At 41.1% G+C, this 23759-nt stretch overlaps 1 protein-coding gene and 3 long non-coding RNA genes across 13 annotated transcripts; 2 read left to right on the top strand and 2 right to left on the bottom strand.

Annotated features, from left to right (window-relative positions):
• Nucleotides 1–351: 351 nt before the first annotated feature.
• On the top strand, nucleotides 352–6443 carry LOC135343899 (uncharacterized). Its single transcript, XR_010397259.1, has 3 exons — nucleotides 352–3482; nucleotides 4141–6068; nucleotides 6166–6443. It is a non-coding gene; the product is annotated as an uncharacterized LOC135343899 (long non-coding RNA).
• Nucleotides 6444–8428: 1985 nt separating this feature from the next.
• LOC135343896 (uncharacterized) lies at nucleotides 8429–15886 on the bottom strand. Its single transcript, XR_010397257.1, has 6 exons — nucleotides 12230–15886; nucleotides 11934–11991; nucleotides 11626–11895; nucleotides 11406–11572; nucleotides 10591–11349; nucleotides 8429–10542 (listed from the first exon to the last, which is right to left on the bottom strand). It is a non-coding gene; the product is annotated as an uncharacterized LOC135343896 (long non-coding RNA).
• Nucleotides 15887–15934: 48 nt separating this feature from the next.
• LOC135343891 (uncharacterized) lies at nucleotides 15935–21066 on the bottom strand. Of its 4 annotated transcripts, none has more exons than XM_064540923.1 (8): nucleotides 18368–21066; nucleotides 18125–18313; nucleotides 17640–18051; nucleotides 17438–17566; nucleotides 17290–17389; nucleotides 17127–17208; nucleotides 16393–16930; nucleotides 15935–16329 (listed from the first exon to the last, which is right to left on the bottom strand). In XM_064540923.1, exons 3-7 carry the CDS (start codon nucleotides 17650–17652, stop codon nucleotides 16868–16870), a joined length of 387 nt encoding a protein of 128 aa, XP_064396993.1. In that variant the 5' UTR covers nucleotides 17653–18051; nucleotides 18125–18313; nucleotides 18368–21066; the 3' UTR covers nucleotides 15935–16329; nucleotides 16393–16867. The 4 variants fall into 4 exon arrangements, 2 of the variants coding, with proteins under 2 accessions (XP_064396993.1, XP_064396992.1); XM_064540922.1 differs by having other exon boundaries at nucleotides 15938–16329; nucleotides 16393–17208; nucleotides 17290–17566; ... (1 more) ...; nucleotides 18486–18562; nucleotides 18606–21066; XR_010397243.1 differs by having other exon boundaries at nucleotides 15939–16329; nucleotides 16393–16589; nucleotides 16658–17208; nucleotides 17290–17566.
• Nucleotides 21067–21070: 4 nt separating this feature from the next.
• On the top strand, nucleotides 21071–23727 carry LOC135343894 (uncharacterized). Of its 7 annotated transcripts, none has more exons than XR_010397253.1 (6): nucleotides 21071–22325; nucleotides 23033–23114; nucleotides 23175–23215; nucleotides 23253–23281; nucleotides 23342–23497; nucleotides 23558–23727. It is a non-coding gene; the product is annotated as an uncharacterized LOC135343894 (long non-coding RNA). The 7 variants fall into 7 exon arrangements; XR_010397250.1 differs by having other exon boundaries at nucleotides 23337–23497; XR_010397251.1 differs by having other exon boundaries at nucleotides 23175–23281.
• Nucleotides 23728–23759: the final 32 nt, after the last annotated feature.

Genomic DNA, 23759 nt, shown 5'->3' with positions numbered 1-23759 from the left:
ACTATAATGTTTAATGTTCAGTTAATAGATATAACATCTGTTTGTGACTCCATTCAATGATGATTACATAACATAATATTCAATGATGTAATAATACTAAATATAGAACATAAAGTACTTGACATAACAATAGAATATGAGATCAAAGAAAACTCACAAAACCAAGTCTAATGATTAACAGCTTTAAGTTCCAAGGTATACAAATTGTCCATATCTTTGTGGTACACTCACAGTTCGTGACGATCGTCTCAATGTAACTGGACTTCGTGTAACTTCGTCTTCACCTTCAGCAGACGGAGGTGTTGTGTCTGATTCGTCTTCACTTTCAACAGACAGAGGTGTTGTGTCTGGTTCGTCTACAACGGAGGTGTTGTTGTGTTTGGTTCGTCTACAGACGAAGATGTTGTGTCTGCTGGCTCCTCGTCCTCTTCACCTTCAACATACAACATACGTATCTTGACTTGTATTGAGAGTTGAATCAATTACTTTGAAGTGTGAAGTGTTCCTGGTGATGTATTTGTTATTTCGATACGCAGTAATCATCGTACCTTTCTTCTTCACAACTTGAAATGGATTCGGGTCAAAACGAGTTGAAAGTTTGTTTTGTTTTCGTTGCTTTGCGAGGACAGTATCACCAATTTTGAGTTGGGATGGTTGTGCTCTTCTCTTCAGATCAGCCTGCTCTTTCATTGTGTTTTTTGCTTTGATATCATTCTCTTTGGCCTGAGCGTGTGCATCTGATATCTTTGGATCCAGTATGTGTAGTTGTGGCAGTTTGTTTTGAACCTTTCGGTTAAATAGAAGTTCAGATGGAGCAAATTTAGTAGTCGTGTGAGGAGTAGTCCGGTAATTGAGAAGAAATTTGTAGAGGTGTTTTGTCCATGACTTGCCTTCTGCATGTGCTGATCGGATTGCTTTCGTTAGTGGTTTCATGAAGTTTTCCGCTTCAGAATTTACCTGGGGCCATAGTGGTGTAACTCTTCGGTGTTGTATTCCATTTTCTTCCATGTATTGTTGTATCTCGTGACTCGTAAATGGTGGGCCATTGTCACTGCAGATTATGGCAGGGATGCCGTGTACAGTGTACAGCGAACATCCGATGGAAGCAGCTGAAGTTGAACGCACAATGTCGACTTCTGGAAACCGTGAATAGGCATCAATCACAACGAAAAGATATTCTCCTGAAGGGAAGGGACCACAAAAATCCATGTGTGTTGTGTGCCAGGGGGTTGGGGGAAGTGAAGACATTTGTAGTGGGTCTGGACGGTTCTCGGGACCGTTTGCCTGGCATGCAATGCATGTGTCGATCAGTCTTTTGGCAATACTGTCGATTTTAGGGAACCAAACTTTCTCTCTCAACAGTCGTTTGGTTTTAACCAGTCCTTGATGGCCTTCGTGTGCTAATGATATTGCTTTCTCCCGCAACAAAGAGGGTATTACGATTCGATGGTCTCGTAGTATGATGTTGGACGAATCATTAACTGTCAGTTCGTCTTTGACATGTTTAAACAAGTTCAGTTCTGTATGATCAATGTTTTGGAATTCTGGTGAGAGCGTTTCGAGCTTGTCCCATTCCTGAGTTCATACGAGATGAGTTACACACTGCAAAGTCCTGTCTTGAACTGTTGCCTTTTGAATTTCATCCAATGTCATGGCTTTAGGTACTGCATGTGAGGAGAGGAAATTGACATATTCCTCTGCTAGAGAGCTCTGTCTCGTTTCTTTAATGCTTGAGTGTCGTGATAGGTAGTCAGATGGGTTTTTCAGTCCTTCAGTCCTTCAATATGTGCCACTTCAAAGTCATAACCTTGCAGACGGAGGTTCCAGCGCTCTATCCGGGCTGGGGGCTTAGATCTGGGGTTGTTGAAGATGAGTTGAAGATGAGTTGCACTGGTTTGCAATCCATAATGAGTTTGAAACGACTACCATAGAGGTAGATGTGCAATTTTTCTATTGCCCAAACAATGGCAAGGGCCTCTTTCTCAGTCTGGGAATATCGTCGTTCTACTGGTGTGAGAGCCCGACTGACATACGCGACAACTCCTGTACCAGGATTGCGGATAGTCCAATGGGAGAAGCATCCGTGATCACTTCTGTTTCCTTCTTAGGATCGAAATATGCCATGACCTGAGCACTGGAGAGGAGATCCTTGATTTGGTTAAACGACTGTTCATGTCGCCTGGACCATTGAAATGGTTGGTTTTTCTTCGTTGATTCGCGAAGGGGCTCGGAAACATCACTAAACTTGTGAATGAATTTGGCACAGTACGTAGCCATCCCTAAAAAACTACGCACTCCACTGGCAGTGGTTGGTGCTTGGGCACTTTTGATGGAGTTGACTTTGTCAGGATCAGGGGCAATGCCTTTGTCTGAGAAAACAAATCCAAAAAACGTGATGGAGGGCTTGTTAAACTCGCACTTGTTTTTGTTTAGGGTGAGATTTGAGTCTGCAAACTTTTGACACACGCTTGCTAAAGCAGTATCATGCTCTGCTTTTGTCTTGCCAAACACAATGACATCGTCACTTATGTTGAGGGAATTTGGGATGTTTTGGAGTTGGTCTTGGATTGCCTTTTGGAAAATTTCGCTTGCAGAATTTGTTCCAAAGTTAAGTCGAGTGTATCTCCAAAGCCCTTTGTGCGTGGCAAAGGTGGTGATATAACGGCTTTCTAGCAATAGTCACTTTGCTGGGTACTATGTATACAATTATGAGGTCTCAGTGTACCAACCCACTGTGATATTTATGAGCCTCTTGCTGGTTATATAGTAGGGTATTGCAATCTTGTACTTTGGGATGGAGTCCCATTTTAGTGGCTGTGTGGGCATTATTATTATCACTCCCATGTAATTTGGTCACCAAGTTCGTTTAGTTTAGTTGTTACCCGAGCGCGAGGTGCACGCATGGGCGGCCACGGTTGGTTGGTTTGTTTGTAACAGGTGAATCTACTCACCTAGATGCCACAGCTAGCATGGATAGTCTTCACACAACAAGTTATTAGTTTTGTGTTAAACACCTTCGTTGTCAAATAAAACTTATCGCATGGGTAGCTTCCTATCAAGGGGTTGTGCAAGGCCTGGAGTTTTTCGCAGAAATATGTCTTCTGAAGATGTCAGAAGTACAATTTTGGATTTTGTGTATAGAGAAGGTGTAGCACTGGCTTGGCTGGTCAGGGCATCTTATCTGTAAGATACACTAGAGGTGTGTTCATGCATGCATAATTGTTTAAAATAGGATTGTGTTTAAAATAGGAATTGGACGACTCAATTGAGGGTGAATCGTCTGGTGTGCCTGTGGCGAGAACCCTACTCTCGTGTGTGAATCGTCTGGTGTGCCTATGGCCCTTAGTGAGCCTCGTGGGTGAATTGTCTGGTGTGCTCTTAGTGAGAACCCTACCCATGTGGACGAGAACAATGAAACTCTAGAACAAAGAAGATCCATCATACGTACGTACAACGAATCACTGCAGGCGGACCGAGAAAAAGTAAGTTGATCGTTTACATGTATATATATATATACTTCATGGCTGCGTGGCTGCGTGGTAGGAAAACAGAGCAGATATAGCAATAGCCAGATTTATAGACTGCAGTGTATAATCTCATTATTTTTTTTCTTGGGTTATAGTTATCTACAGTCTTTCTACTAGCTCTTGATGCTCTGAATCCGCTTTGTCTAAGCAGCCACCATTACCTTACTTTTCCCAATTTAGCAATCTTTGAGTGCTCAATACTACTGTTTTACAACTTCGAGTTTCCAATGCACATAACTCAGGCATGGAACGCACGCTATGCGTAGGCAATTCTGTTTTCCCAGTGTTTTGCCCATTGATAATACATGCATGTGTGCTTCAATTCCAGGTCAGAGAACAAAGGGTATAAATGGGGGGGGGGGAGGTTTACGCACGCCACAAAATGTTTGGCCACTCCCAATTACATGCTAGTCACAGCCAAGTAATGATAATAATTTCTTTGCTATGTATAGAGGGTCGGTGACATCCTTTTTTTCAAAAAATAGCCTTCCCACCTTCCCAATTCCCAGGAGGGGTATGTAAAAGTACCAGCACTGTAAAAGTAAGAACATTGTACTCATGGGGTCAATCAATAGTGAGTGTATGTAAAAGAGCATTAATTTTCTTCATCCAGGATCTGTACCAGTTTGCTCTGAAGAAAGGAGCAAAGAAAGGAGCATTGAGTGGGTGTAGACAAATAATATTATTCATGGTTGATGACCACAGTGTGGTAGCTCTGCAAATAAATGTACATTGCTACCCATGCTGTAAATGCAGTGCTAGAGAATCCAGGTAAGCACAGGTTTTACAAAGGTGTTTAACCCTTTAACCGCCACGGGCCACGATTGTGGCCCGCAATAGTGATTCTGCGATACTTAGGAAGTAGCTCGACTACGCACATCCCTGTATAGAGGAAGAGCTGTAGAATCACGTGCAATTTAGTCTAGAAATTTCCAAGCCACGTTGCTATGTTAAAATTTCATTAGCATCTTACCGCACGAAGTTTATAGCTAGCTTACCGCACGAAGTTTATAGCTAGCTAGCTATGGCTAGGTTGTCAAGCTAAAAAATTTTTTTGGGATTTTATCTCACCGCTGGCCGAGCATTTAAAATTATAAAAATGGGTGAGCGTAATAACCGTGGTTGTTACGGCAACACATGTTGCACCATTTTATATGGGTATTTTAGAGAACTTACAGACGTTTCACTTCACTGTTAATTAAGAATCCGACGGTTAAAGGTTTAACACAAAACTAATAACTTGTTGTGCAAGTGTAAGCTTTCAAAACCTGCTTGCTCCTAAACCCTAACCTCATAATTATTATTTCAGTCACAAATGTCTCTCTTCTATAGACTGTAACTCGGCTGCAGGATAAAGTAACCTTTGAACCCTATGAACTCTCTGCTTTTCCTTCTTTTTGCCTCCAATTGACCGCAGCGGGTAACAAGCCAAGAAATCTTTGGGCGTGTTGACACAACTTCTACATAGGAAACCGACCTAGCGTTCAAATAGAAAACATCCGGGGCTGGCTGTGCGAGACTATTCTAATAGTAGCAGCTTTGGGTACCAGGAACAATGGAACAGGGTTGCTACGGTAGCTACGGTAAAAAGCTATAAAGCTATAGAATTATAGCTCCTGCTGCCTAGCCAGTTAGTTAGCTGACCTACTCCATGCATGCAGGTACTCCATGCATGCAGGACCACGTATACTTTGCACAGTGCGTATATATCTGTAGTACCACTACCTGTTTTCAAATTTTTCAGCATGCCTCCAGTCTGGTTTAGTTTTTTTGCTCGACAAGTAAGAGGAGGGGCTGTCAATATTGCGCATGCATGCACAATCTAGCTGAATGAAACCTCGCTCAATACAATGGCCACTGCAAATAAAAGGAGTGAGCTTAACAAGACTAACGTACTGTAAGTCGATAAAAAACTATTCTAGCTAGCAGCTTCCCTTCTGGCCACAGTACATGTACAAAAGTATCTTCCTCAATGGCATCCGTTAATTTGGAAATTTCATGTATTCTGATCACTATAATTATTTGCTACAGTTATGAAAACATGAGCTTCAAAATGTTCTATGCTAGATAAACGTGGGCCCTATGTGCGATAAATTACAAGACTAGTTGACAATTTAGATTGACTGTATTGCAGGTACGGGCTGAGATAAGTAAGGTTACTGTGTGAGGGTAGGGAAAGTACCGTCTGAGAAAAATGCTGTAGCTCTGAAGAAGAACTTTCCAGCATTCTATGGGAACTCCAAGAAGAGGAAGGAAGTTTGACCCTACCGCGGTAGCAGATCAACAAAAAAAGAAAAAGTCTACAAACACCAGGATAAAACCTCGAATGTTTAACATCGTTTTGTTGGCCAAAATGACAATCTTTGTACCAACGCGAGGGGAGGACGGGAGGACGCGAGGGGAGGATTTTGAAGCTTGTTATTCGAAGATGTCAGAAGTACAATTTTGGATGGCTTTTCAGATTTGTGTATAGAGAAGGTGTAGGCTGGGGGCACTGGCTTGTTTGACCTGGCTGGTCAGGGCAGTGTGTATATCTTATCTGTAAGTAATGTATACACTAGAGGTGTGTAGCATATGTCATTTATATGATATATATATTATAGTGTTCATGCATGCATAACGATTGTGTTTAAAATAGGATGAATCCACATTGGACGACGTGGACGACTCAATTGAGGGTGTATCATCTGGTGTGCCTATGGCTCTTAGTAGTGAGAACCCTATACCCACGTGGGGTGAATCGTCTGTGGCGAGAACCCTACTCTCGTGTGTGAATCGTCTGGTGTGCCTATTCGTCTGGTGTGCCTATGGCTCTTAGTGAGAACTATACCCTCGTGGGTGAATTGTCTGGTGTGCGGACGAGAACAAAGAAGATCCATCATACTTGCGCGTACAACGAATCACTGCAGGCGGACCGAGAAAAAGTAAGTTGACTAAAATTAATTGTCAAGTCTTTTTTTCGTTTACATATACTTCATGGCTGCGTGGTAGTGTGTACAGTGTTTTGCCCATTGATAATACATGCATGTGTGCTTCAATTCCAGGTCAGAAAAAAGGAAGAAACAAAGAAATTACAAAAACATTATGAATTCATAATTTAGCTATAGGTATAGGCCAACAGGGTTTCATAATGGGTTTACGCATGCCACAAAATGTTTGGCCACTCCCATGTTTGTTGACCACACCCCCCACACCCCTATTACATGCTAGTCACAGTTTCTTTTGCTATGTATAGAGGGTCGGTGAATTTCTTTTCGAATGTGATGGGGACAGAAAAAATTGCCTTCCAATTCCCAGGAGGGGTAAAAGTTCAACATAAGTTTCCAGACACCAGCACTGAACATTGTACATTATTGCAGAGTTATAATTATGTTATCACTTTATGTGTGAGTTCCATGACAGTATCATTTCCCGCTGCTTGGATGTGTGATGAAGAAGTTTCTCGATGTGCTGGAGTTGATTAGTAAATTGCCCAACAGTAACCAGTTGGTTTCATTTTACTACCGTATATATAGTGGGTAATTTTCGTGGGGTAAAATATTCGTGGGCAAGCACGAAATTTTACTGGCTTACCGGAATGTAGGACTGCAGTGCATCCACGAGACTTTGCTGAGGCCTACTTGTGTCATTCTGTGTTTTGTGTGTGTGATTATGAGGTTGATATCCCGTCAAATGACTGAGGATGATGAAATGGATCAATTAAAATTTGTAGACCGCACGAGAATCCGATTTCCTAGAACTTCTAGGCAATTTTTATTGTCTAATTGGATCAGACATTGGATCAGACATCAGTAATTTTGTGTGCCTCCCACCTAAAATATCCGCTCCTTTGTATTCAACCAATCCCCGTCGCGATGGTCCTGTCCTGCGATGGTCATGTTCCGAATGAACTTCTCACTACTGGTACTGGCATAGTACTGGCATTCATAGTTCTCATTGGCGAAAACAGAGTATGAGCTCTGTACAGTTTAAGTTGAACCAGTTACCACCCCTCCCATGACTCAAACAAGAGTGAGGTTGGAGAGTGTTGTTTTTGTGTTGTTTTTCTGCTGTTTTTCTGCGAGCAGTAAAATAAAAAAATTATATACTCAGTACATTTCCAATCATCTTCTTCTATGTAGGAGGTTGAGGTGGAGATGGTTGAGGTGGAGATGGGAAGTGTGACTTAAAAGTGTGATTTAACTGACGACACAGGCATATGGAGGGCCATTTGGGTCAAAAATAAGGGAATATAAACTCATGTCAACACACGGTTAGACTCAGGCAACACGCTCAGGCAACACACACTCAGAAGACGCGCTCAGGCAACGTGCTGAGGCAACACACGTTCAGAAGACGCGTTCAGGCAACGCTCTCAGGAAACGCGCTCAGGCAACACACGCTCAGAAGACGCGCTCAGGCAACGCGCTCAGGCAACGCGCTGAGAAGACAAGCTCTGGAGACACGCTCAGCCAGCACACGTACTGTACGTTCAGGAGACTCGCTCAGCCTTGATACCTTGACTTTTGTACCGGCCTTTGTACTGTGTACTGTGTACTATATGGAGTAGAGAAATCGTGTGAAAATTAATTATCATGGCTTGTGAGCAGTCACATAGACCTCTGTATAGCACTGCTGGAGGTTTATTGGATGGTTTGGTTGTGGCATGTGAGTCTCTATGTCATACTGTGTGGAACTGGAAAGAGTTGTTACCTTACATAGTATGGCATTGCAGCATGTAATGACTAGTGTTACATTAGGTTACATTAGTAACATTAGTCATTCACTACATACATTTACATTAGTAACAGACATTAGTCATTCACTACATACATTTACATTAGTAACAGACATTAGTCATTCACTACATACATTTACATTAGTAACAGACATTAGTCATTCACTACAAAATGTGATCAAGGACTACCAGAGGGATCACTGAAGAACAAGTTCTTCAGCTATTACATAGCCATTTCTCGGTGCTACAGTGTTCAGCCAAAACTGTTTATCGGCGAATACAAGAGTTTGGGTTCACCAGTTATCTACATTCTGTTGTAAGCGACATTTCACGTAAGCGACATTTCACAGAATGCTTGTTGGCCACTTAAGATCACAGGGAATAAGAATACCCAGACAAAGAGCAAGGGACAGCCTAGCACGTGTTGACCCTCGATGGCGATATTCTGTACCTGGTTCAAATAGTCTTTGGCATGTGGTATCCATCCACAAGCTTATCCACTGGAAAATAGTCATCCACGGTGGGATAGATGGCTATTCAAGGCTCATAGTATATCTGCATGCTGCAGTCAACAACAGAGCTGAAACAGTACTGGGGTCCTTTCTTGCTGGTGTTGAAACATTTGGGCTACCATCAAGAGCTAGAAGCGATAAGGGTGGAGAAAATGTGAGTATTTCGAGGTATATGCTCAACCACCCTGAGAGAGGACAGGAACAGGTCGCAGTGTACACAACCAAAGGATTGAGAGACTTTGGGTTGTGTAGCTCCTTTCTATCATCTTTTCACTGGGCTTGAGGATGGTGGTCTGCTAGATGCGTGTGATGACAGAGATATTTTTTCTCTTCACTATTCTGTGCTGTCCTTGCAGTTACGGCAGTTCAGTAACTCATGGAAAAATCATCCTCTTAGTAGTGAAAGAGGAAAAACTCCGTATCAGCTGTGGGTTCTTGGGTTCTTGGAATGTGCACTAGTGCGGAACTACAGAGTGTATTGGAGCCACTGAGTAATGTAGGTTAAATTATACAATGCATTCATACCTTACTGTATATCTTGGATTGATTGGTCTGGGCCAATTTCTTACTCTGATCCAGCGCAAGTAACGGTTGCCAACCCATCCATTACCACCTTACTTAGCTGATGTGTTGGAAACTGTAATTGATCCAGACACTATAACCCTTGATAACTTTGGTAAAACATATGTTCTTGTTAGAACATTTGTGCATGCCTTTTCAGAGTGAAGTAGATCACGGGTATAATTTATAATTATTGAGTCCGTCAACTTGTGATCCAAAGATTTTCTCCGTGCACTTTAATTTGTTCTTATAATTATTATGGCAATCATCAATGTACGACAATTCAATCAGAGGTGAATAAAATAATAACAATGAGAATAAGATGGCAGAGTATATATATATAATATATATATAATAGCATGGAAGAAAAATGGAAAAAAAAAATTTAAACTTGGCCGAAACCTACTGCACAGGTAATCTCAAGTGAATTAAGGACTGGGTCCTTCAATTATTGCTGATTCAGCTAAAACGAAGCTCCGCCCACGCTTTTTACCAGCAATTGTGCATAAAAATGGATCTCAAACTGCTTAAATCTTTAGCTCTAATTCCGGAGTCCTAAACGCTCCTTGAAGCACTTACTTTTTAGTGTAGTAGCTAGTTCTAAGGCTAGTACACACAGTAATATTCGGAAGGAGCTGTTCCTTCAACTAAAGGTGAGATATTCTATAAAACATAGTTTTCTAGCTTAATTTTTTACATGTAAAAGCTAATAACTTACTCTACGTAGTGCAGACGGCTCCTTCCGTATATTACTGTGTGTACTAGCCTTAGAACTAACTACTACACTAAAAAGTAAGTGCTTCAAGGAGCGTTTAGGACTCCGGAATTAGAGCTAAAGATTTAAGCAGTTTGAGATCCATTTTTATGCACAATTGCTGGTAAAAAGCGTGGGCGGAGCTTCGTTTTAGCTGAATCAGCAATAATTAAAGGACCCAGTCCTTAATTCACCTGAGAATACCCTGAGCAAATTTGTATTTAAATTTTTCACAGTCATTGTGGTTGGTTGTTGGAATGAACAATGTGTTTGTGCACGTGCACGTGCTAGATGTAGGTAAATCTGATTTAGCCTCATCTTCGATTTAGCCTCATCTTCAGCATTGAAGACTCTTCCTCAAACCCTAGTGGAGGGACACCAGCAGCTCCTGTGGTGACATCTTCTAGAATAAGAGGAAGATTTTCCGGTTCACTGTTGTTCACCACAGTTACTTTTCCATTCCCATCTATTCTATAATGGTAATAATACTGGATACAAGTTATTTTGCATAATATTCACCTTCCAAATCCTGAAGGAATTCCAAAAAGTGCATCATCACTTGCTCCTCCTTGCTCCTTTTGTTTGAGCCTTGGGGACTGAACAGAAGCTTCTCCACTTCTTCGGCAGTAAGCGTTTGGGCCTCTGCATTGAACTTGAAGGGCCATTCATGGCGCCTATAAAGTTGAGGGAGAGTAGACCTCGCCTCATTTCATCAAGCTCAACTTTACAGGAATAGACACAGAAATGCATAGATATGCTAGCAATAATATGCTCCTTGTCTCTCAATTTCAGTTGAGACGTTGGTTGGAAAACTCCACAATCAAACCTAAAGGAGAACTTTTCATCCCTTAATTCCTCCTCCGTCGAGGGGTTAAGTATGTCTCCATGCAGGATAGCATAAATTATTGTTGCACAGATCAGCATCACTCATATGTACGTATATACCAATTACAAACGATATCAAATCAGCAGCATGGAAATTAATTGTAACCTTTATACCTCAAGCAGTTTCTCACGGACGTCATAATCAGGGACATCAGCAGCACAACCTTTCACAGCTTCAGTTCCACCAAAAAGATAGTCTACAACACTACCCGCAAACCACGTTGGCCCTGGGCCTCCTTGTGTGATGGACAAGACAATAAAGGTACCAATTTTGTAGAAATCTCCCTTGGTCAGTGCCAAGGCATTATGCATTGGAACTTTGCATGAATAGATGACCCTGTTTGCTCATTTCTGACATCAGCAATCGTAGGTACTCCCTACACGGGCCTACACCTGTACATAATAAAACTATGGTAGTCTTGGGCACACAGCATTTTAGGAATTTATACCAGCCTCCCCCATAAAAGTGACTCGGAGCGTTTTCTTCATGTCAATCTTGCAGAACATCCTCAGTGAATCTTCCCAGATATGGGTTCTTCGTACCATAATCCTGCAATAATCCTCTAACGAAATGCTTGAAGCACAGTGGTCCTTCAAGATTGCTTTAATGTCAGACCTGTACTAATAATATGCATGCATATACCTTTAATGATCACCAAATTGTCTTACTTAGGGTATGTCATTGTCGTTTCCACTTCGGGGGGCGCAAGGCTTGCAGATATTGCTGCCTGTAAGTCAGTATCATCCTCTGATAGGTCACTTTGAGGACTCATTCATCAAGGAAAGATAGCTCCTATCAATGATAATGATTGTATGTATAATGAATAATCACGGTGCAGCTTTTTTCCGCCTCTCTTACAGCTACGTACTAATAGCTAGCATTCTATTATATATTAGCTATAGGGATGACTTGATGTCTCTTCACTTCCAGCTTTATCCCTGCACAAAAATAATGTCTGCGTGCATGCCATTCTTACCCTTCGGACTCTCGATAAGAATGACGGAAATTCCCTGTTAAACTCTGTTTCACTGTCACTGCAACAAAAGAGGTATATACGTGTATATATATAGGGGCTTTCTGAGCAACCTGGGTCCTATGGAATTGGTAGCTAGGTATCGCGCATGCACACACCTGTCAGATGGCACTTGACTATTACTTTATGCATTTTTCTAAGATAGCCAACTAAGATAGCCAATAAGAACATATTCAAAATTAAGGGTATGTATAGCAGCAACGTATAGTGTTATAGCATTTTAATGCAAGTTAGCTTACTGTGGTGGAGTATGGGAGTTTTGGCATTTGGCTACATGTTCCCTGAGATTCTCAACCATCTGTATAAGTGTTGTATATAAGGAATAAATAAGTGTACTGTGCCCTTGAACACGTAAGTATAGTCGCTACACTCGATACCACAACAACATACAATGTGACGTGGCAGGCACGTAACATCCACCTAAATTAAACGTTGACCTAAATTAAACGTTGGATCAATGGTCAAAACACAACTTTCAAAAGGGTCGCAACAAAACCGAGCAACATCATTTAATTTTTGCAAATTTGTTTCCCGAATCTTCAATGTGCGTACAATGCATCACCATTACACTTTATTGCGTTTAAATTGCGCTTAAAATTTGATACTTGCTGCTCACTACATATCGGTATGTAATAAGCTCTTATGTTTAATAGAGAGATGTTTAATATAGAGAGCACATTTAAGAGCACATTTAAGAGCACACATTTAAGAGCACATTTATTTTATAGTTTCCAATTTGGGTTCTGAATGGTTAATTTTTGTGGGAAACGTCTAAACACGATATACAGCACGGCTGAAGTGCACTGGGGTGGCCCAACACTTATTGTCCTCTCTGAGAAAAAAAACCATCGTCATCGCGTATATTGGAGAATTGCAGAATTACAGAGGCTGCAAAAACGCAATGATACATGCACTAATTTTCAACGTCTGCTGATGTGACAAGTTTCTGCTGATCCGTGAGAATACATATATAGTCACTTTGTGCATATTGTTTGTGTACATAATTATAAGGGTGGTCAGTTGCTAGGTAACGATGATGGTGTTAAGGTGAATGTGTGGTTCATGATATATGAAAAAATCAATCTGCATTAGCTGCTTTCATTTGTCATGTAATTTGTACAGTATGCATAATTATGAATGATTCATTTTCTCAGCATTTTATCAATTAAGTTACTCTCACCAATAGCTTAGTAGTATTGGAGGCTGCATTTCTAAAATGTTATTATTTTTGGTCACTATGAAATTAATGGTCAAGATAATTATTATACAATAAATCTGAGTTGTATAAGTACACTTCATCACACTTCATCTGCTGTTTTTGCTAAAAAGCTGCCTTAACCTACCTGAGTACATCTATTATACATCTAGCTATAATTATGTTCTGAATACTAATGCCGCCTGCATACCATCATTCTACACAATCTCGGTTTACTTCCGTTTTAATAGGACAGTTATTGTATACACACCGCTGTTTTGTGATTAGAATTGGAAAAGTAAGTGGGTGTCTATCTGTAAATTTCCTGTCTTGTGCAATACTCATAACCATGGCAACTGCTCAGTTATTCATTTAAATCACATGCAAGCAGTCATGTGCATCAAGCAGGCCGAGCATCAGAGAGAAAGTCCTAAAGGTGTTCGGCATAGACGTCAGTGAAGATGTGGAAATAACTCATCCACAGTAACAATATACGGAAGACAATACAACCCCAACCCCACCCAGAAAGGTGATTGCATCGTGGTCTGCTCACAGCGAGGACAACTGCCTAGTTTGTTCTAGTTGTAGTATTGGTGGGAGGCCAAGCAACTTTATGCACCTGGCAGGCCAGCAAAAAGCTGTCATGCATCCAGTACGTCATGCATCCAGTACGTCCACACGATCGCTCCTCCCACCTTCTGTCAGCAAGCAACAGTCATACGATATTTTCGAATGCCCTCTTTGTTTACACATGCGAGCGCTTAAGAGTATCTCAAAGCCGCACTTCACCACCATACACTCTCCGTCTGAGATCACTCTGAGAAACATGGAGGTCACATGCAGTATGTGTGTCATCTCAAGGCTCAGCTTTAAGTCTGCACCTCACCTCTCAATGCATTGAGCATACCAGCACCACTTGAGGAGAAGCTGAAATCCAAGCTGATTAAGAATTTGGAAGTGGGAAGTACTAGATCAACATTCGACTACACCCAATGAGGATGTTACTATGATACCAGAAACTTATATATCGGATAATGATGATGATGATGATGATGATTCACTCCAAGTGTATAGGAACCAGTAAAGAAGAGCAGTATCAAAGAAGAGCAGTATCAAGAGAAGAGGAAACATTAGTTCCTTGAACAAGCAAAGAGGTGTTACAATTGAATTCAGGATAAAACCAGAACCGGATAATGTTTTTGAGCCATTGCATTATTTTAAGTGTTTAGTAGACTGTAAATGGTCAGTGAATGGTCAGTGGATGTGGTCAGTGGATGTGTTGGCTGATAGTAAGAAGATTATTTCTGTGGAATTGGAATGGATGTTTATAACACATTGGAGTCGTAGCAAATGTATTGTGGAGGTTGTGGAGTCAAGATTTGCAAGAACGGGCCCTGGAGCAAAGTTTGTTCACGATGTCGGAGCACAATATAGGACAACAATATACATATCAATGCATGTGTACATGTATAATTATTATAGTTATTATTATAGTTATGCACGATCGATAATGTTCATCGATCAATGAGTATGAGAATGTTGAGTGAGTTATGAGTATGAATTAATGTTCAGCGATAATTTTTTGGACTGAAGTAGCACTTGGACTGAAGTAGCACTGGTACAAGGTTGGCTTTGATGATAGAACAGCTTTGATGATAGAACAGCTTTGATGATAGAACAGGAAAAGATGCACGTCTAGATAGTTGAACTGATACTAGTTCTCCTCTCGGCAATCGATCAGTTTATTAAAACTGGCCATTTCCTCGTCATTACCAGTGTAATGTTTCAGAGTGCCCACACAGTCTCTTAAAATGCTACTCAGTTGTGGGGATTTTCAAAGGGAATAACCAGAGGAGGTTCGTCACGATTATAATTAAAATTGCATTCCACACATTCCTTGCCACGTGGGTACATTCTACCATAATTATTTGCCATCATGGCCACTTGCACTCAAAGTGACCCCGTGAAGATGAGGATATCCCCATTTTGTTGTTTGTTGGTACTGTTTGTTGGTACAACATTTCCTTACAAAATTACCAGTTCACTGATGAGAATGGATTGATACAAATTTATTGGCTTCATCCGTGACTGTTCTGTACTGTTCTGTACTAGATACAATCTCTACTCCTTACCTGGTAACAGTGGAAAAGGGATGTGAAAACGCTTTTTGTATTTAGGCAAGTTCGATTTAATTACTAAAATAATAGTCTATTAAAATATTATTGTATTGCAGGTGCAAGAAGCAGAAAAGGCGGCACCAGTTACAAGGTTCACGACATCAGTATGATACACCTAGTTCTCATAACTCAGAAACAGAAGAAACGAGACGAGAAGTGTTGAGTTCAACGAACATTCCTTTGAAGAAGATGATGATGATGAAGATCAAGGAGACAGCACAGACCCAGAACTATGTCATTCAGTTATTTTCAAGTGTATTGGGGTGACGCGAGACCCAAGCCTCCAGGAAACCCTACGTTTGGTGGCTTAAAGACAAGAAAGAAGTGGAAGTCCGACTGTCACCTGAACCAACCATGCACATGCTATCGCATTTGAATGTAAAGTAAATAATAAATGGATGTTGTACGTGAGGCTCTAGATGCTGTACATGATTCAAAGAAAGAAAATCGTGACTGTTAAATTTGAGTGGGTGAAATACATTATACATTTTAGTCGATCTGGACCATGCTGGAATTAAACTCACTAAAAGCGGTCAATGGCCATTGAGTGTTGTACGATGTAGTACTCATTAACAATGTTATTATATTAATTAAAGCAGATACATGTAAAATATTTTTGAGTTCTTCAGCAAACTGTTAATCACCAAGGTAATAATCAAATACACAAGGTTGTGATGCATACCCGTGTTCATACAGTACATCATCAGTGGATGTTGGTGGGAAATCTACTCCGTGGATATGCTCTAATTGAGCGAGCACCACGTCGCCAAGTAGTTCTCTTCTTGGTGGTCTTTGTGGCTGTCTAACTGTTGTGGCTGTCTAACTGTGGTTGGTACCTGGTTGAAGTCGGGCATATTGTCTTCATAAAAGCGACCATGGGATGTGTGATAATAAAAGGGCAGATCTGGGTCCATGCGCTCCTCACATACTTTCCTCCATCACATACTTTCCTCCATCCGTACAAGACCTGAAACAAAAGAAAAACAGTCAGGTTCTTGTACATACACACCTGAAACAAAAAAAACATTACATTCAAACAGTCAGGTACATGTACACAGGAGAGAAATCTTTACTTCTCAGCACACTGAAGAAGCATTCAACATCGTCGGTGGTAGAAGAGCGAGGATGCTCTGGTGCAATACCATTGTTGGCATTAAATATCTGCCGCCAGTTTCTCGACTCAATATCAGCAACCAGAGCTACTAAACACTCTCGTGTTAGCCGTCCCTGGTGAGAAGAATCAAGTACAAAACCACAAAGTCTATTGTAGTATAGTATTGGCTAAAGTCCTTAACCTCATTTTCCGCGTGCCAGGGCATCCAATCATCCAGAATAAATAAAATTCCTGAATTGTTGCCGCTGCTCAAGCCACGTTCATCAATGGCACGTCATGGCACGTCTCCAATTGGCTTCTGCATGGTAACACCTGCGCCAAAAAAACGCTCCACATCTTCAACTGATTGCTTGTGAACTCCAATTAACGGCGGGATATGTTATCCCTGTCCTCAGATCTTCCAAGGCAGCTCAACGTCGTCTGAATCTCCCAATCGTACATTGTTTCCAATTCGCTATGATAGTATGCAGGTAATAATTATGATTAACACATAGTATGTATAACACAAGTATGTAGTATTTGACGTAAATGAGTGAGTACATTAGGGCTCATATTGTTTCTTCACGTTCACGTTCACAGAATCCTACTTTAGTCATGGGGTGGATCTCTGGTACATACAGGTGGGTGTCAAATGGCACTCCTTTACACACCCACTGCTGGACTTCATGGGTATACTCCAGCTGCGCTAAGATGGAACGCAGCTTATCAGCATCATCTTCTTTCCCTAACATACTGGTAATTTTCAACAATTAATAAATAGCGTGGTATGTAACAGGTACATTTACATTTACACATAATTTATAGTAGCTTTACCTGTAACCTGTAGGAACAGTCCTCGGTCGTAGCCTTTCAATCACATCTCTAGGTGAGCAGCCTTCTTCAACCCAAACACAAATAGTTCCATCTGCCTGACCTGTGAATGAGATACATGATAAACAGTGTAGCATCTAAATTACTAAACTGCCACTCATATGCCACTCATATGTTGGTGTTAGCATTCCTAGCATTCTTTTCTTCCCCATCCGTGCATATTTAGCTCGTACACGCCCTCTGTCTACCTTTGAGGCGCACTCTCCATTGGTGGTAAATCCTGTGAGGAACATACACATCTTGAAATGAAAAATGATATCATACATGTATAATAATTATAAAAAAATGCTAACCAGCAACTTTCATTCCTTTGTCAGTGATCACTTTGTCGGCTATGGCACGCACTTCCAGATCTTACGTAAGGAATGCATTGCACTGGCAGAGCATAGGGTTTCCTGCTTCTGCTTCTTTCTTCGGGAGAAATCATCACTATCAGCACTATCAGGACATGAGTGGCAGCTGTGCCCTTTGCAAATGATGTAAGCTTTTCCCGCAGAGAATTGAGTTGGCCAGCCACGACTCGATCATATGCTTCGTCAAGTAGCCTATCCTTGGTACCCTATCCTTGGTCGTTTCAGTCAACCTTGCCTCACTCAATCAGATCACTCAGAGTGTCCCAAGACATGACCGATTCTGTTGACTTGCCATGTTTTTGGTGCTCAGAATAATCTTTGTCCATTGTGTGAAGACCTATTGTGTGAAGACCTGCATAATTGCAAATATATCGCAAATGTCAAATGTTGGGTACTTTTATTTATCATGTTATTAAATCACTTACACTGAGTGAGAAAAGAAATGTCACTGATAGATCGTGCAGGCCAATACCTCACGCAACTTGGCAAGTGCACCATCATTGAGATCAACATCTCCACTCTCACTGACTCCCCAAGACCTTTCACCAAATCACGGCCTTGACCCACCACCAAGAATTGGGGTGTGACTTAGCAGCTTCATCTAAAACTATTGTCTAAAAACAAGAGTGTGATAGTAGAATTAAGGTCATGTAGTTTTAGTAACAAACCTGATGTCACTTGTATCCCACAGTACATTCTACAGCAAAAAGTATGAAGTGCACAAGCGAGATTACTCTACTGAACCGTATATATATACATGCAGTCCTGATATTACATAAGTTATACCTCATCCAGGGAAGGTGAGCTACACTCCACATTGGGCTTTGAAGCCACTGTCTATAATCACCCGGACATGATGGGACCTGTAGCATTTTAGACAGTACTCAAACTTTAAGCATCACTTACTTTCCGTGACTCGCTTGATACAAAGAAATTTGCCATAAACTCCAGCAGTCCCATTGGCATCCTATTTGTTGGAAACAAGGAATCAGATCTGTCAGCTCTCATGCAACCAAAACCTTTGGCAAGAGTGTTCGATACACTCAGTTGGCTCATTGCTCGTGCAGCATAGAGTAGAAAGTCGTCAGGCACAGTACACTCAGTACACTCGAACTGCTCAGCACAATAACGAGAGAAGAGTAGTGACGATAAACCTCTAACTTGTATCGAGTGCATTATTCCATGCAGTTCAGTTTGTTCAGTTTGTGTGGAACATGAGCTACATTGTGGAAAACTTACAGAGAAAGTAGCTATTCTAGCTAAGCTAACATACTGCAGATGATTGTAGCTCTCTATACTAGTAGTAGTAAATGATGCTAACAATGCTAGTGACACTAGAAAGTGCGTAGCCAGAAACCACAAACTTTGAGTTGTCCTTGGTTTCTTCTTGATGTAGCACTACGACTCATAAACTAACAGGAGTAAACTAACAGGAGATGTTATACAAGAGAGCTAATCGAAGAAAGTAGATAAAAAGTTTGGATGGGTTTGGAGTTTTTACATAGAAAACATAATGTCACGTGAATCTTAATTAATCGTGACCAACCTCCTCTAGTGGGCGGTTGGCTAAATATAGCATATCCTGCTGACTCATCAATTTTTGACGCATACACAGTTTACATTGTGAGTTGCATGCCCTCTTCTCTTAGTAACTGTACGAATGCTTCACCTCCACATCTTCACCGTGCACGCACAAAAACGGTGTACGTGCAATGCATTCTTTACTAGATTGCATTCTTTACTAGATATAAGACCCCGCCCCTGATAGATAGTAGTTGCATGCCCTCTTCGCCCTTGATTCCACTGATACATGTAGATTGCACAAGAGCACAAGACAAACGTAAGTAGAACAAACATAACAGAGATCACATGAGAGGTGATAGTGTAAATCAGTTAATATTGCATTCATACACATAATTAAATAAAATTAACTATATGTGACAGGGCCTAGGGCCTAGGAAACAACCCTTATGGAGCAAACTGCTTAATTAAATTAAGCTTACAATATTACAACCTAATTCCTATCCCAAAATATTTTCGGGTGAAAGGAGGACAGTATTGACCTACCGTTTTGAGAAACTAATGGCTGCCTTGGCCTTGTAACGACTATACAAACATTTTTTTTTTAGTTAGAGGAGAACTTCTTATGAAAGAAAACCAAAATCCGCTCTAAATTGTACTGAACATTATCAGTTTGCTCCATAAGGGTTGTTTTCCTAGGCCCTGTCACATATATAAACACATTTATAGGACGTCAAATAATTTATAAGTATACCCTTAATCTGTGTGTGTGGCGTATGTGTGTGGCGTATGTGTGGCGTAGGAACTGTTCTTTGTCTGAGTCTAACAATTACGTCTTCCATGGAACATTTCTCGGCTATCCCTCTAACAACAGCTCCTTGGAAACCACATTGTTGGGAACTTTATTGATCCATCCGATGCCACTAAGCATGTTACAGGTGACATTACAATTATGATGAAAACACAACCATAAAAGTATTTAACCCTTAACCCTTTCCCGGCTTTGGACGACATATGTCGTCCAGCGGACCGAGATTTTTCAAAAATTTGCAGCTATGCGCACGCTGTAGGTACCAGCACATGCGCACTTTCACGTGGTATTTTCAACATCTTGCTTCGAGGTACTCTTTGTGCAGTACGTTGAAAGAAAAGTGACCGTTTGATGATGACTTCAATAGAGACAGTGAGAATATAGAATATATCGATGCTTGTAGAGTGAGAGGACAGAGTGAGAGGACAGTGACTGGGATCGTAGCTAGGTAGGAAGCTACGTACCTCAAGCTAAAAAATAAAGAGCAGAGCCTGAAGGAGCTGGACCGTCTAGAGTAGCAATTGTACAACCTACTGTATTCTAATAGCTTCAGGATAGCTTCAGTATAGGTTTGCTTAGGCTAGTAGTACAGCAGTGGATATCATGAGCCACTTGTAAACGTGTGAAGAACGTTTCCCGGGAAAAGGGCGTCTGTTGATACGACCCCGCAGAGAATTTTCGGCAGATCCTGATCGAACTATGTCACCGTGAGAACATTGAGAACACTTACTTACTTAGTGTCTATAGTCACTTTGTGCCTTCGTATAATATTGTTTGTGTAAACAATTGGGGGTGGTCAGTTGCTAAGTAACGATGATGATGTCATGGTACCCCCGGGGTCTGGGCTACCTGTAGGAAATAGTTACGAGTGATTTCAATGAAAAACATGTATTTATTCTGTATAATTATAATTAAAACGTTTTAATTAAAGCCGGGAAAGGGTTAACTCACAAATAGGGGTTATCATCCCAACTAAAGCTACACACAAGGACCGTTTTCTCCGAGTCTTGTTCCACGAAAGCTCGGAGTACACTTTTGTCAGTCTCCCGCTTAATATCAACGAATCCCACTCTTCATTTTTCAGTTGCAAAACATTTATTCTTCTTGTAGCACATCTTCTTGTAGCACATCTTCTTGTAGCACATCTCCAAATACGTGATTGATTCTACTCCACCAGAAACTAGTGTCTTCTCTCCCCACCCCAAATGACCAGTGCCACCTCCTTCTCAAAAACTTTAAAAGTTTGGTTCTGGCTCTGCGCATGCACACTATTAATTTTTATACTGAAAATAAATGTCGCGCATGCGCATGCAAGCGAGATGCGCATGCAAGCGAGGTATATGTGTGCATGCGGTGTGTGTACTGCTGCAGCTTTTTCCATGGAGTGTTTGCTAATCGTAGTAGTCTAGAGGCTGGACGCGCGTCATCAACCACCTGATAAATGCAAGTCAGAAGCGACCTAGGGGTAGTCCCACCTTCCTCACCAAGAGAATTCCAATACGGTTCACAGCAAAAACTGCTAACAAGTACAGGAATTACGGGATGATCGTTAATGCGGATGATCGTTAATGCGGGATGATCGTTGTGGGATGATCGTTGATCGTTAATGTCACACACACGGTACAGGTCACGGACTTTCACGGGGGAGTGGTTTAACGGGAACCGTAGACAACCGTTGCCGTGGGAAGGGGCTGGACAGGCAACTGTATGAAGACCGTGCAGTCTGACCACATTAGCTGACGGACAATAAAGAGACACCGTATATCTATAGAGTTTTGCTACTATATAATTATGTGCCCACTTCATCAATGGCTATACTAATAAAAAAAAACAGGGTGTAAATCTAGTTGATCAAGACGAGAGTGGATTAGAGGAGTGGATTAGAGCCTAGAGCCACAACCAAAGAGGACCAGATCTAGAGCTGCTAGTGTCCTGTGTCCTCACTTGCGATCAGCACATATCCAAATCTAGTTATTACCCTATTCAGATACAGACCTGAGTGACCATAACTTGCCTGGATAGCTATATTCAACTGGAGTTGTACTGTCGACTCGTTATAATAATAATAAACTTGCACTGTTTTATATTATTCTTACTGGTAGGAAGAGGATCTAGGAGGAGGAGCTCGTAATTGCGCATGCGTAGTATGAAACCCACATTTTAAGCGGGATGATTGGAGAAGCTGAGGACTTGGATTTTAAGAGCCTTCACGTTGACGTTGAGCATGAGAGAGCCGGTTCTCTAGCTTTATGGAAGGAAAGCCTGTACGTATCTGTTCATGAACCAGTCAAAAAGTGTGTTAAGACAAGTACGTATGAAATATTAAATACGTGTGTAAAGTACGTGTATTGGGTGTATTGGGTCCCTTGTGTATTGGGTCCCTTGTGTCTGTCAGGATGTTTCATCCTTCGGCAACAGCCTGTCAAGATGTATCATCTTTCGTCAGGTGGGCCCGTCCATGTATACACTGTTTGTGAATATTAATTTAGCCGTATGTGTGTCACGTAGAGTGTGTGTGTAAGTGTATTGGGTCCTTGTGTCTGTCAGGATGTTTCATCCTTCGGCAACAGCCTGTCAAGATGTATCTTTCGTCAGGTGGCCCGTTCATGTATACACTGTTTGTGAATATTAATTTAGCCTTGTGTGTAAGTGTATTGGGTCCTTGGGTCCTTGTGTCTGTCAGGATATTTCATCCTTCGGCAACAGCCTGTCAAGATGTATCATCTTTTGTCAGGTGGCCGTTCATGTATACACTGTTTGTGAATATTAATTTAGCCTTGTGTGTAAGTGTATTGGGTCCTTGTGTCTGTCAGGATGTTTCATCCTTCGGCAACACCTTCGGCAACAGCCTGTCAAGATGTATCATCTTTCGTCAGGTGGCCCGTACACTGTTTGTGAATATTAATTTAGCCTTGTGTGTGTCACGTAGAGTGTGTGTGTTATTGTATTGAAATGGGTTCTTTTGTCTGTTTAAATATCTATTTTCTCACTCTAAATGTAGATGCTCATGTGATCAATCAATGACAATCGCGTACTGGGCGTGGAATCAAAAATATGATGTGTCATGACAGTGGACATTACAGGTAATGTTTACACATATTAAATACATAATTGACTAAGTTGCTCACTATACAGGCACCCAGGCACCCATTAACGTGTTGAAAACGACTCGTTGGAGAATCAGGTATGTAATTCTCATTATGATGATTTAATAATTATAGGCACAAGAAAAAACATAATAGAATCTCAGGTGAGATATTAATGTCAGTGTTTAAACATATAATAATGTGCTTGTGTATTACTAGTACAGTAATGTTGCAGACGTAAACCAATGTCAGTTCTTATGATCGTTCTCAAGGCCTGGAAACTGCTACTAAATCATAAAGGTACTATTTCTCACAATGTAATTATTGTCTAGGTATCGATGTCGATCTCAGATATGTCGATTCTGTTAAATTACCGACCGGTAAGCTAAAAGCGAACTAAGTTTGAAACTCTGTGATGGCATACTTCTTTTCTCATGCAGGCTACCATGATCATACAAGTCATTGAAAGTGAACATAATGATGGTAAATAATACAAGTCAACACTAGGTAGCCTTTAAGTCACTCATTTTGTGTCCAGCTAGCTGTTGTCTTGTGTTTCTGTTGTCTTGTGTTTCTTGTCTTGTTTCTTTCTGATGCATGCTGATGCATGCTGTACGGTATATATAAATTATATTTTTGATT

This window comes from Halichondria panicea, chromosome 11 (assembly GCF_963675165.1).
Source record: "Halichondria panicea chromosome 11, odHalPani1.1, whole genome shotgun sequence".
In the NCBI taxonomy this organism is placed as follows: domain Eukaryota; kingdom Metazoa; phylum Porifera; class Demospongiae; order Suberitida; family Halichondriidae; genus Halichondria; species Halichondria panicea.
The sequence above is the reverse complement of the archived record's forward strand: the minus strand, read 5'-3'. Positions and strand labels throughout refer to the sequence as shown.

Coding starts and splice junctions, on each gene's coding strand:
- LOC135343891 (XM_064540922.1), bottom strand. CDS start 18,875: ATGCACTCGATACAAGTTAGAGGTTTATCGTCACTACTCTTCTCTCGT. Junction 18,563..18,605: donor TATCAAGCGAGTCACGGAAA/GTAAGTGATGCT, acceptor AAAATGCTACAG/GTCCCATCATGTCCGGGTGA. Junction 18,397..18,485: donor GCTCACCTTCCCTGGATGAG/GTATAACTTATG, acceptor TTTTTGCTGTAG/AATGTACTGTGGGATACAAG.